Genomic DNA, 13,034 nt, shown 5'->3' with positions numbered 1-13,034 from the left:
AAACAAGTTCAATGCAACATGAAGCAGAATTGTCGAGGCTGCACGTCGACAAGCTCTCAGCTACAAAAATGCAAGGTGCAGGCACCCCACAAGGTGCTGCTCTGATTGGCTGGTGGCGCTGCAGTGTTGCCGGGCAGAACTCTCACCTCTTGCGGGTAGTTGGTGGGGAAAGTGTGGGGCAGGGTAGGCGAGGGGGCGAAGGGCGGGGGAGAGATGACCTTCCTCTCCTCCAGCTGGGCCATGATCTCCTTGCGCCGGCGGTGCAGGTAATCCAGACTGTGCTGGGGGCGACAGGGGTCCTGCGGGACAGAGGAAGGATGCGTAAGCGGGAGAGGGACACCAGTTCACCCAAAAAGGGAACACACAGGGACTGCAGCAATGGCAGGTAGAGAATTATACTTGCTAATTAAATGCCTTTAATATTATGTACTTTGTAAATATACTTCGCTAGTATGCAATTTTCAGTAATGGGTTGAGAAAGAGGAATCTTTCAGACCTACATTTGAGATGTTTTTTCACACTTTGAAAAAAAAACCGATGACCAATGTCATCATCCAGCCCACTTCCTCATCAACACAAAGCAACATCTCTCACCCAAACTGCCCACATTAAAGCAATAGTGACTTGGCTTCCTGTTTAGATTACTGCTGCAGCTTCACACTTTGCTGAAGACACAGAGGTCACACAGCTGCATTACAGTTTACTTTTAATGTGTTAACAGATTTGGAAAGTTTCAATTCAAAGACCTTTTGAACACAATCCAGTAATTATTATGCCTTTAAAATGGCCGCCAGTAACCGGGAGACTAAGACAGGAATTTGGTGGAGTACCTTGTAAAAAGGAGTCACTGGGATGAAGCCTATTTTATTAGCTTATTAATCATTTGCATGAACTGTGTACGTGCAAACGGATAACACACAGACGCAGAGTTGCGCTCACCCGGGCATATGACCTCATCTGGCTGTGGTGGGGGCCCACAGGGTAGTAGGCTTCTGGGGGGTACCGGTCCCGAGAGGACTCGGACAGGTACGGGGAGCCCGCGGCCGGGGGCGGGGGCGGTGGCGGGACGTCGACGGGCACGGGGCTCATCCTGACCGGCTCGTCCCGCGGCTGGAAGGACTGGGGCGGCGGGCCGGCGTAGGGGGAGTGGCGGCGACCGTCGTAGTGAGGGGGGTACACGTGCTGGGTCATGGCGGAGAACTGGGGGCCGGACTGAGGGGCGGCGTACTGCCGGTCCTGAACGTAGGGGCCGGGGTACGGGTCCTGGTACGGGGGCATGCCCGGCTCGCTGGGGGGAGGGGCGTTACGGATGTAGCGCTGCTGGACGTACTGCGAGGGCTGGTAGGGGTACGGGTTACCTGGGGGGAGGGAGAAAACCACGCCGCATTTAAAAACCTTCAAACTAGTACACTGGCATAATGCTATAACGCTATAGCACTACACATACTACTATACACATAAGGCTGCAGGATGAAAATGTCTTCATGGAATGTTTATTTGAACTGCAGTTGTCATCCTTATTTTTTATATCCAACACTCCCTGTTCAATTAAGTGGTTTCCATAGAGGAACCTAAAACCAACCACGAAAACAGAAACGCAGGCCTATATAGTCCTGAAGGCACTTTTCCCAGCAGAGTAAACTTGCATGATTTGGTTTCATGACGATACATGATTTAAAGCTTCTTTCCTACATGTTTTACATCAACAACTTGTACTCCACGCGGGTCTTTCTTACGGTGTTAAATACGATCGGAGGGGTAAAGGGACGCGTGGGGCCTCTTACCCGCGGGGTACTGGGAGCTCTCATACTGCGACGCGGAGGCCGGGGGCCTGGGCTCCGGGTAGAACAGTTCAGGCTGCTGTTGGGGGTACATCTGGGGCACCCTGGGCACCACGGGCAGCTGCTTGTGCATGGAAAGGCCGTCCGCCATCCTGGGGTGGGACATGCCGTGGGGGTTCATGGCCATCACAGACTTGGGGTCCAAACTGAAGAGAGTAAAACGTCAGTTGGTCACGAGGTCCCATTCAGCCCTGTGATTAAGCCACAACTCTCACACTCTACATGTTTCTGGAGATCTATGAAAAGCAGAGCGGAATCAAGGCAGCTGGTAGAGATGGGACTAGACATAGACTCGACCGAATGAGGAAGTCCATTCAGAACATGGGACGTAGTCGGTCGTATCCGATTGGCTACTCACGAGTCCGGGGGAGACCCTGGCGCGCTCAGGCTGACGGAGTCCATCTTGCCGGGCTTGCGCCCCGGGTCGTAGGTCGGGTCGGTGTTGCGGGAGATGAGCTGCGACAGCGCCGACCCGGACCCCGCCGCCACGATGCCGTTGGTCAGGGACGAGGGCTTGCGGCCCATCACCTCCACGCCGCCATCGTCCTCGGGCTGCAGGCCCGGCGAGCAGGGGAGCCCCACCTCCTTCAGCTGGGTCAGGGACTGGCTGAGGGGCCGGCGGGCCGCCAGGCGCTTGTTCACTTTTCGGTACCTGAGAGAGGAAGAGAGACCGAATGTCAGTGGTGCACAGCTCTGGAGGCTTCCGGACGGGCTAGAGAAAGCTTCTGGCCGGGCTAGAGAAAGCTTCCTGCCGGGCTGGAGAAAGCTTCTGGCCGGGCTAGAGAAAGCTTCTGGCCGGGCTAGAGAAAGCTTCCTGCCGGGCTGGAGAAAGCTTCTGGCCGGGCTAGAGAAAGCTTCTGGCCGGGCTAGAGAAAGCTTCCTGCCGGGCTGCAGAAAGCTGAGGAAAGCGTCTCAGCCGGTCCCCGTGTGGCCGTTGGTCGCGCGTCTGAACACACTCACTTGTCGAGCTCCTCCTGGGAGTGGGCGAAGGTGCAGCTGGCCCCGCGGGGGCAGCCGCCCTTCTGCTTCATGTCCCGGCACATGTAGGTCTTGTACTTGCTGTGCTGGGGAGGCTGCAGACGGGAGAGAGAGGCGTTTCTTCAGCACATTCACAGACTGTATTACTACCGCACCGAGCACAGGGACTCTGTGAGGAAAGCTATGACTAACCTGCTGCTGGTCGCTTCCCTTCTTGCTGTGGTTCTGGATGAAGTCCACCAGGCCGTGGACCACCGTCTTTACCGCCACCAAGCCCTTATCCAGCTGCTCCCAGGTGGGGGGCGGAGCATCTGAGACGACAAAGACAGGGAGCCAATCAGGACCAATGAGCTCACTGTCTGAGTAATGTACCACTCAGCTTCACTCCTACCATATAACGTAAGGTGCCTCTCCATTAAGCACAATCAATCAAGCGGTCATAGTGTCTATGACAGAAGCAGCAATGCAGTCAGACTAAAGCACGAGTATTTGGTCATGATGATGTACAGCTTTATTCTGATCTGATAAAACAGAAAAAGAGGCTATTTGTTGGGTGGGGAAGCATTTTTATACAAGGAAGTGCAGTTTGAAGCACGCGTGCGTGTGTATGTATATCTGTGTGTGTGCGTGCGTGCGCGTCAGAGAGAGAGAGACGGTGTCAGACCTGGACTGGGGTCGATGTTGGCCAGCAGCTCCAGGTGCGGTCTCAGCCTGTTGAGGTTGGCTGGGTCCCCGGTCCGCTGCAGGGCGATGGTCAGCTCCTGCACGCTCTGGGCGAAGGACGCCGGCGTCTGCAGCTAACGCACACAAGCAGAGCGCACGTTCAGCAAACAAGCGGCCAGCTAGCGGCCAGCTCACCCTTTCCCTCACAGCCTCAGCAAAATCTGGCACCACCTAGTGAACACTTCCTGTGCAGCCCGCCTGCTGAGCGTGTAAATAAAGCACTGCCATTTACGAGGGGGGACAGGAATGCACTTCATAAAACAGCTCTGCAAACACAGTCGTTTTTCCTAAAGCTACATTTTCAGACGCGCAGATACTCAATTCAACACACCGGCGGTTTTGCTTAATTAATGTAGATCAACGCGCTGTTTGGAAGCCGACCAAGCCAACTGCCAAGTCTATAAATTCTGTACAGCAGCCACATTTCTGATTTAAATACAACTGTATTTCTCTGAACTTCTTCTGTTCTGTTTTCTATAACATTTCCTGTACAAATTGTACATACAATTCTCCGTTTATTCTTCTCCATTTCAGAATGTGAGCAGTAGGATCAGTTATTTGATTTGTTCAACATTTATATGTGCAGTGCACTTACTCATTATAGCTAGCCCTCAGCAGGTGACAAATACTGCTACTGTGTATTCAAGAACCCGCCATGCAGCCAATGTGTAAGCGGAGATTGTGTTTGTGCCATATAGAATTTCTCCATATGGCGCAAAATGGTGTAAGGTCATTAACAATGAGCCCGCAGTGAAGAGGGTGTCTCTGGGCTATCGGACAGCGTGGCGGGGGGCTGGCGGGCGCTCCCAAAACGCAGGCGCGCACCTTGTCGATGATGGACTGCATGTGGGACTTGTGGGACTGGTCGCCGTACAGCAGGGAGGACCACTGGTCGGGCGCGATGCGCAGGCCGCCCTCCATGGCGATCTGCACGATCTGCGAGTCGTGCTCCCGCCGCAGGGCCTCGTACGTGCGGAACTCCTCCTTCAGCTGCATCAGGGACGAGTCCTCGTCGCGCTTCGTCACCTAGCGACAGACGGGCGTGGCGGTCGGTCAGTCAGTGAACCGCCATCCGGAACGCACCGGACAAACTCCGGGGCTTTAAAATCAGGGCTGGGATCGATTCTGCTTCCATTCGCTCAATTCGGGAAACGACCCACAAAATGGCTAATGATGCCAAAGAGGATTTTTTTTCAAATCGTGAACTGAATTTAAATTCAAAGGGAGCTGAAACAGAATCGACCCCGACTCCTGCAGTAAATGTTGTAACTACGGCTGTCAATCACAGGAGGCGGGGCTACCTTGAAGCAGGAGGCCCGGTAGAGGAGCTGCACCACGTGTCCGATGCTGGTTTTGGAGGCCTGGGGGAAGCGGGGCTCCAGCCTCTGCACCACAAACAGAACCAGAACTTTCCGGGACAGGGCCGAGCCGTCCTCCAGGGCGAGCAGAACCAGCTTCAGGGCCTCTTCCTGCATAGCTACAGAAAACACACACAAAACTCTATTTCTGCTGTAAAACAGAGCAGCACCACACACACCACTTCCAGAAATAAACACGGCTAGGGTTACAGAACTTTGAAAACTCCCCAATGACATCACGGTTCTTTTTACTGCTCAGTTTCACATAATAAAATCTCTGGCATCAGAACCGCTCCAAAATAAACAGGCTTTGGCTCAGTTACCAGTCCAGCTTCCTCTTCTCTACGCCAGTGATTCCCAAACTGGAATAAAACCGTCATATGACGAAGTCTGGCAACCAAAGCCCTACACCATTTTAAGAGTACACAAAGATAAATGAGAAGTTTCGTTTCCACTATCAAGTCACGTAGCTAGTAAAATATACCCTATAATATGTATTATTTACATCATAAACATTTCAGAAATGCATTAGAACAGCAGAAGGAAAATACTGTCAGTCCAATTTATATTCCTTATTTGATAAATACTGAAGGATTCAGCCTTTTTTACTGTAATCTGAGTAACGGTACAGATACGGTCGGCACGCGGAAGTAACCCCCCGTCCCCCCAGACGCACCAGGGCCCAGGAACTGGCAGCCGCGGGCGCGCACGGCGGCCCACAGGTTGGAGGACAGCTGCTGGGGGTTCTGGTGCTGGAGGATGAGCTCGGTGACCGTGCGCTCGCCCAGGGAGCGGGCCGCCCGCATGGCCCGGATGCGGCCCTCCTCCTCCACCAGCTGGCAGTGCACCAGCGTCACCAGCTTCCGCTGCATGGGCCGGCTCAGCATGCTCTGGGCCGCGCTGCTCAGACCCACCCCTGGGGGAGAGCGGGGAAGGGGGAGAGGGGAGAGGGAGGGACCAGGGACACAGAGGAAGAGGTGTTGAACAGATACGGACCTCAAAATTCTTTTTCACATTCATAGAGAATGCATTTTTTTCCATAAGCATAGAGAACTTTACCTATGTGTTTGACACATGCAGAAATACAACTCACAGCACTCAGAAAACCGCACACTGATGATGTAAGCACACAGGCAACACTTCTCTTTTTTTGCGGACTGCAGTGGCCTCCAGACAACCTATAACTTCTACTTAGCCATGCTGCCACAGCCATTGGCTTTACAAGAGGACGCTGGAGCACGGTGTCTCTCCCACTGCTTGGGGCATGCATCGTTGGGCTAAGGCGTAAGGGAGGGGAGCTGGGGTGGGAGGAGGGGGAGGAGGGCGGGGTGGGGGGTAGGGGGGCCCGGCGGCTGCTCACCGGTGCAGTGCGGCTCACCTCTGGTGCTGCCGAGAGGTTTGAGGTAAAGAGCCAGCTCCTCCACGCACTTGCGGGCCTCATCGTAGTGCTTGGTGTCTTCCGCCCCCGTCAGCAGGGTGAGGGGCTGCTGCTTGGGCACCTGCAGGGGACAGACGGGAGAGCCTCTGAGCGCCTTTTTTTTTACGCTAACAAAACGCAAAACGTCCCGCAACAAACCTGAGGCGCCTCTCAAGAGCGCCATTCCGGGAAACAAGGCTTCAGTTACACGGCTCGCCTCATTCCAGACTCTGGAATTCTTCCAGGACATTCCAAAATTACCTATTTAGCGACGTCATCACAAACAGCCCGACTGTGAGCAAAGGACAGCGGAAATTCACCAGTGTAGCAGTCGCACAGACGGGAGGGGGGGGGAAGAGACTCCGGAAACGGAGCGCTGCGTTTTCCAGGAAACTCATCGTGACTCAACAGGATCCGTCATGTGCCCGAAGCCGCCTCTGGACTGCACGCCGAACCGCCGCGACGGAATCTCAGTTTCGGAAAAGGCCTCGCTTTCATCTGGCGGCCCGTCGGCTGGGCCTCAGAGAACACGCGCCATGGAAATCAATACACGGTTTCATACTCTCAAAACATCACCAGACTGTCCTTACAGCATGGAAGATAACATCGAAACCGCAAGATTCTCTGGTTTAAAAAAAAAAAAAAGAAAAACTTATCCAGTTTCAACTTGAGAAGGTTCAATAACGTACGGCTTTTCGCTGTTGAGACTGAAGCGTTTCATAAGCTCACCCTAAAGGGAATGTGTGTGGGTAAAACAGAGCTGATCTGACCGGTGAAAGCACAACTAAGAACAAGAATGAGAGCCACTCCTTTAGACCCAGCTTATCATCTGATCAATTTAATTAGGGTTCATTTTACGCAAGCTTGCCGTATTTACGAAATTAAAAACAAGTCGGAAAAAGATGTTTCTTCCATTTCAAGCTTATTATGACTCACATAGAAAATGACACATTGACTAGTACACAGTGTCGTGCTTTATTGAGCTCATATGCATGTTCCACCTGCACCCACAGGCATCAAAAGGTTCCGAAAACAATATTTTTGGGAGGAAAACAGTACATTTGTTTAACACTGGGAGTTGCACCTGTATCCTAAGGCGCAGTTCTGGCACGTGGGCCCTAGGGTCTGTACTGAATCCGGACCGCGCTGTCGCTGACTGCGGCTGGTTGCCCCACTGCGTAAAGCAGCAGATGAGGAGTCTTCCTGACTCATGTCTGTGTCTCCTGAACTATGATGACATCACACGTCACACGCTACCGAGCAGAACGGCCTAATCTGCTGCCCTGAGGTCCGGGCTCCACAGAAGGCTGAAATCAGTACAGGAATCAGTGCACAGCTGCAAGAGGAATTTGTTTTTAAATGAGGTCTCCCCTTTATACCATAAGCATTCCATAGCATCAAACCAAAACATTTAAAGCCTCTTGTTTCTATTGGCACCAAAGTACGGAAGAGAAGAACTCAACAGACAGGATATTACATTCCTTTGAGGACTGTCATAAAGGCAGGGATTGGGTGTTTTTCCTACTCAACAGAAACTGCCTCAGCTCAGTTTCATGTAGTGTGGCATAATGTTTTCCATCAGGATGGACCTTCAGTTGCAAAATCTTCCAGGATAACCCTGATGACTCAGCAAGGATTGGTATGCAGGCGCACACACAAACACACACACATACACGCGCACACACACGCGCGTGCGCACACACACACACACACACAAAGCTGCCAGTATCGCAGGGAGCTGAGGCCACACCCCGCAGCACTGTGTCATCCTGTCTGAAATCTCACCCAGCCGGAACAACCGCTCCACACTGCCTCAGACCTTGTGTAACGCAATTCCCAAATAGCCAATAACAAACATTTCCACAGACTTCCGCTCCATCTATCCCTTCTGTTGAGCAGAATCACTGACTTCCATGATGTCACCAAGTGTTCCCCCCTTCCCTAAGTCAGCACAGCAGCAGGTGCCACTCCTGTCCCATGAATAATGCATCCTTTTCAGCAGAGCAAACATCCCCCAACAAGCTGTTCCAATCGCTTCCGATTAATACCCCTGAAGTCTTTAGCAGAGCTGACGAACAACAAAACTAGCAGCTTTCTGGTAGTTTCACAGCGAGGGAAAAAAAAAAAAAAAGTTGAAAGCAAGTGAGGCAAAGGGGAAACTCCCTAAATTCCTCTGCATGAACAAGAGCTAAAAGTCAACTCTGAGTCAGATTAGGGAAAATAAATCGTTTCAAGTAGGGGCTTTCAACCTTACTGCACGTCTAGGCCACAACATACAAAGACTGCCGAAGCAGCACATCTTTCCGGACCAAATAAGCCTATGTTACTGTTTAACTGATGGCCCCGTGTGTAAATAAGCAATTAGGTAATTTACAATTCTGTACATTTGATAGGCACCGTAATTCTAAATTTGATGCCGCCATCTGATATCGTAAACTAGACAGAAAATATATGGAGCAGCAGCATGAAATTTAAGCCTTTATGAACCTGAGCATGGCAATGTTTCTGAACCATGACTTTTCTAAAAAATGAAGAATAACACCAAAATTCTCTCTTAAATACGGGAGTGCCAAGTCCAGGTAAGGCACTGCATTTACGTGAGCTCACGCCGCTGTCTGCAGACCAATCCTTTCAATGTAACGCCCAAGCGAGCCTCACTAGCAAGCTTCGCTCAGGAGGACGTGGTGCAGCACCAAAGAACACTCTTTGTTCACTGAACTGCAGGGAACAGAAGTATTTGCGAGTATGCGTGGGTGCATCCTTTAAAGCGCTCAACCACAGCCCACGATTTGCTGTCAACAGGTCTCGGTGTCATCGCGCACAGATTGTACAACCCAAGGCACGTTAATCAAGCTACATTTTATTCAGGACAACAACTACGGCGTTAGGCCAAAGGCAAAACACACACAATAGAGCCAGACGCGGCGAGACGAAAGGGGGGAGGGGAAGGAGAGATTAACTTTGCACGTCGAGTCTTACCTGTCCACCAACCAGCTGCAGCAGGGCGGAGTTGACGGGCAGCTGCTCGATGTCGGTGTTGATGGTGGTCTGGTCGAAGGGGCAGGCCTTGCGATGCAGCTTGTTCAGGCACATCTTGCAGACGGTGTGGCCACAGCCCAGGCTGATGGGCTTGCGGATGGTCTCCTCGAACGTTTGGGTGCAGATCGGGCACAAAAGGAATTCCGTCCATTGTGGAGCTTGTACGGGCATTGTAACGGACGTGCGCTATGGGGAAACTGCGTCTCGAGATCTTTAGTTTCTTGAGTGTGTGTATGCGTTAGCTTTTTTTTTTGTTTTTTTAAAAACAAAAAGAAACAAAAAATCCTACAGATTCCACTGGAATCAAAAAAACTCTTCAAAGCATCAATATTCTTAAATATTTTCAAACATCGTGGACATTCAGCACACAGTGTGAAGTATATAACCTGAAAGACAAAAAAAAGAGAGAGAATACTTAATGTTGGCAACATGCACATCACATCGGACACTGTTTGATCTTAACTAAAGAAAGACAATCTTCCTGCTTTCCTAACAGTTTTGGTTGACTGCAGTTAGCGAGTTGAAAATCTTACGTACGTTTACCCAGATTTGCCACCACGTGCACAAAAGGACTGAGCAGCCGGACAAAGAAAAGGACTTTGTGCTGTAAGAACATGGTAACTGCAGAGCTGGAGCTGCCCAGCTCCACGGTGGTGTCCATCAAATGCCAGCCGAAGAGTAAACAAGCAGATGAGTTGCAGGCCTATTTATAATACAGCCATTCAGCCAATAACGAGAGCATCTCTGAGCAGAATTCGAGGCTACAAAGCCAGTACAAATATTCTTACCAGCCCTGCCTTAAGGGGCCTCAAACCCAGCACATATCTGGCTCTTACCAGCGCTGAACCCTCTGGCATGCAAGCCAACACACATACCATTCCTTCAGTGGTTCTAACCATCAGCGCAGGTAGATTGCTTAAGACATCAGCCAACCTTTCTTTACAAGCACCGAAATGAGCATTGGCCCAAGCCAAGGTCATTTCCAAGAATCCAAAATCATTTTGTTAAGTCTACATGACCAAGCATGTCGCAAAACTACAAGCATAACCTGATTGCAGCACTAAAGATAAAAAAACTGCTTTAATTACACAACACAAAACTGTCTTTAGAGCTGTGATTGGGTTTTCCTCTCTGCAATCAAAGATAAGAAAATGGCTAAGTATTTTTTTTAATGATCTATGCTTCCTTCTCCATGGTTTCAATTGCGGTCTATATTTTTAAAATAACTCAAATGTTTACAAGAAATGCCATTATAATAAATTTACAGCATTGAAAGCATTGTGGTCTTTTTACGATGACATCGCTTCCCTGGGTGCTTGGGCAACATACTGCCAGTTCCGTCCCTGCAGGAGTTCCTCTTCTAACCAGCATCGAAACCACAGCTGTGCACCAACACACCCAGCTTCACCTGTACTCACAAGCAGGTGTTCTTTCCCTCTACAGGACATCCAGGAGGCTAAATATAGCCAAGAGCACACGCTGCTGATAATGGCGTCTTATCTGCAGTGAACGCAGCGCACGCCTGTACGTCCCTGTGTGACTCTGACAAGCGTGCGTACATGAAATAGGAAGAGGAAACGTCCCAGTGTTGGTGTGTGCATGTGTGTGTGCGCGCACATAAGTGTGTGTGTGTGTGTGTGTGAGAGAACGCACTCTGCACACGCCCTCACACCAGGCGACTCAGTGTGACTTCTGGGAGGGGAGAGGAGCGAGGGAACACCCTTTTGTTCTGGACCAGGACCAGAAGCAATAGGCACGGGAAAACCCACATTGCTTTCATTATGCTATAAATACCCGGCACACTGCAATGTGCTACATTAATAAACACAGGAATGCATGCATTCTTGGACCATCTCTGGTGTGTGACTCCAAATGCAACTATGGGACATGGTATAATGGTCATACAAAGCTTTTAAAACATAAACTAGATCCCTCACTGCATGATACTGAACATACAGGAAATAAACTGTTAATGAGTGAATTTCAGCTCTTTCCTTCCAAATGCCAAATTAAGATTTGATTTCACACGTGCCCCCACGTACATGAGAAGTTCAAAGAGAGCAGTTCATGATGAAGTCACAACGGTCAAGAAAAACCGGTAAGCAGTTAAGATATTTCGTTGCCCTTGACATTCCCTCTCAGAGCATTCTGGGCAATGCATGTGAGGTAGGTTATCTTGTATTGCGTGCGCCACGAGGCACGGGAGCTTAATGAGCACCAAGCTGAAGGCTTCTCATTTTATGGCACATAAACCATATAGAATCTACTGAATAACAGACAACACATATACTGTGCTCTCTGCCAACTGAAGGAGTCTCTGGCATGTGAAAAGACTTGTTTTAAAGTACTTCATTTTTGTGGAGACATTACCACTGATGTACAGCAAACAAGGCTACACACAAAACCGGCCACACTTGCACATTATGTGCACTAGCTTTGTGTATATATTAAAAAACAACTAGCCTTTCAGAAAAATGTAATCAGAGCTCTTACAGAGCTAAAAGCAGTAGCCCTTATTAAACTGGCACAGTAATTCCGACATTTGACAGGCTTGATCATATGCAGATCAGATACTGGCTTGTCGCCTTGGTATACTTTTAAACCAAAAATCATAGGCTCATTAGCCCTGTCTTGTGTTGAGGTTGTCTGCTCGACGATTTGCGATCTTATAAGCTACCAGTCCTAAGAGAAAGATCACATACAAAATGCAATAAAACAGCATGACCATAAAACATGCAATGTAAATTACCATTAGGCCCAACTTTATTGCTTTCATTTCAAGTTGTTAGGTCAAGCCTATGTGTCAGGTTACATGGAAACAACACATTACATACAAATTTCTCTGCCTCCACGCTCAATCCGTGCTCAGGCTGTAAGCAGAAACAAGAACAGCCTGTCCATCTGAAACTAAATGACCAGACTACAAAAGTTCTTTACATGACAACTGTAGCACAAGACATGAAATTGAAACAAAAGGCCAGACTGTACATTTCACAAAATTCGCCAACTCAAAGGCCTCCTGACCTTGTGTTCTTGTCCACCCTTTTCCCAGACAGTGATGCAACACACCCCCACTTCCAGAAGAAATCCGTAAGAAATGTGCTGTGTCTTGCATCTCCCTGCCGAGCAGAGTTAAGATTACATGACTATATATACTCACTTCTGCTAGACACCCTGTCCAACTTGGATTTAAAACCAGCAATGGTAACACATCCATCTTCTCAATAAGGCAACGTCAATACAGTCCATAAACAGCTTTACATAATGCCTGTGCTAATTCACTCATTTCACACTATTTGTTTTTTTTCCATTGAGGACCATAGTTACTGATTTAAGATTTTCCTTAACTTCACCTACTGTCAGTAAATTTGTCATTTAGGATCTATATGAAAACTTGGCAGACTATGACCATCTCAAAGCTCCTACCTGGGGACTAGAAATAGCAAACTATTTATACCTGCAGTTCTCACATGGTGTGATAAAGATAATTTTAAAAAGTCAAAATGTACAATAACCTTTTTTTATTTTATTTAAGGTGGCTAAAAGATTTCTGATAAATTTAGAAACAAACATACATGACATATGTACTCCACAAAGTAGGGTGGGCTGAAAAAGCAAAAGTACTAATCAATATTTCATTATAGATGACGTTTAGAGTTAAACACCCTACAAGCTCTA

General features: G+C 49.2%; 1 protein-coding gene across 5 annotated transcripts in view; it reads right to left on the bottom strand.

The window, feature by feature from the left end:
* The window catches only part of rc3h1a (ring finger and CCCH-type domains 1a), a 32,390-nt gene that overhangs the window by 14,655 nt on the left and 4,701 nt on the right, over positions 1-13,034 (bottom strand). For 2 of the 5 annotated variants that reach the window (XM_064333250.1, XM_064333252.1), the window contains exons 2-13: positions 9,297-9,742; positions 6,261-6,399; positions 5,577-5,816; positions 4,844-5,019; positions 4,368-4,568; positions 3,484-3,616; positions 3,012-3,130; positions 2,802-2,914; positions 2,200-2,493; positions 1,785-1,987; positions 940-1,358; positions 147-299 (exon numbers count right to left, since the gene is read on the bottom strand). In XM_064333250.1, the coding sequence (XP_064189320.1) occupies positions 147-299; positions 940-1,358; positions 1,785-1,987; positions 2,200-2,493; positions 2,802-2,914; positions 3,012-3,130; positions 3,484-3,616; positions 4,368-4,568; positions 4,844-5,019; positions 5,577-5,816; positions 6,261-6,399; positions 9,297-9,527 (2,421 nt within the window). In that variant the 5' untranslated portion in view covers positions 9,528-9,742. Of the gene's footprint in view, positions 1-146; positions 300-939; positions 1,359-1,784; positions 1,988-2,199; positions 2,494-2,801; positions 2,915-3,011; positions 3,131-3,483; positions 3,617-4,367; positions 4,569-4,843; positions 5,020-5,576; positions 5,817-6,260; positions 6,400-9,296; positions 9,743-12,380; positions 12,476-13,034 lie in introns of all 5 variants that reach the window. The other 3 variants (XM_064333253.1, XM_064333255.1, XM_064333251.1) reach the window with 2 other exon arrangements.

Source organism: Anguilla rostrata, chromosome 4, assembly GCF_018555375.3.
Source record: "Anguilla rostrata isolate EN2019 chromosome 4, ASM1855537v3, whole genome shotgun sequence".
Classification (NCBI taxonomy): Eukaryota; Metazoa; Chordata; class Actinopteri; order Anguilliformes; family Anguillidae; genus Anguilla; species Anguilla rostrata.
Note: the sequence above shows the minus strand (reverse complement) of the source record. Positions and strands in the feature narration are given on the sequence as shown.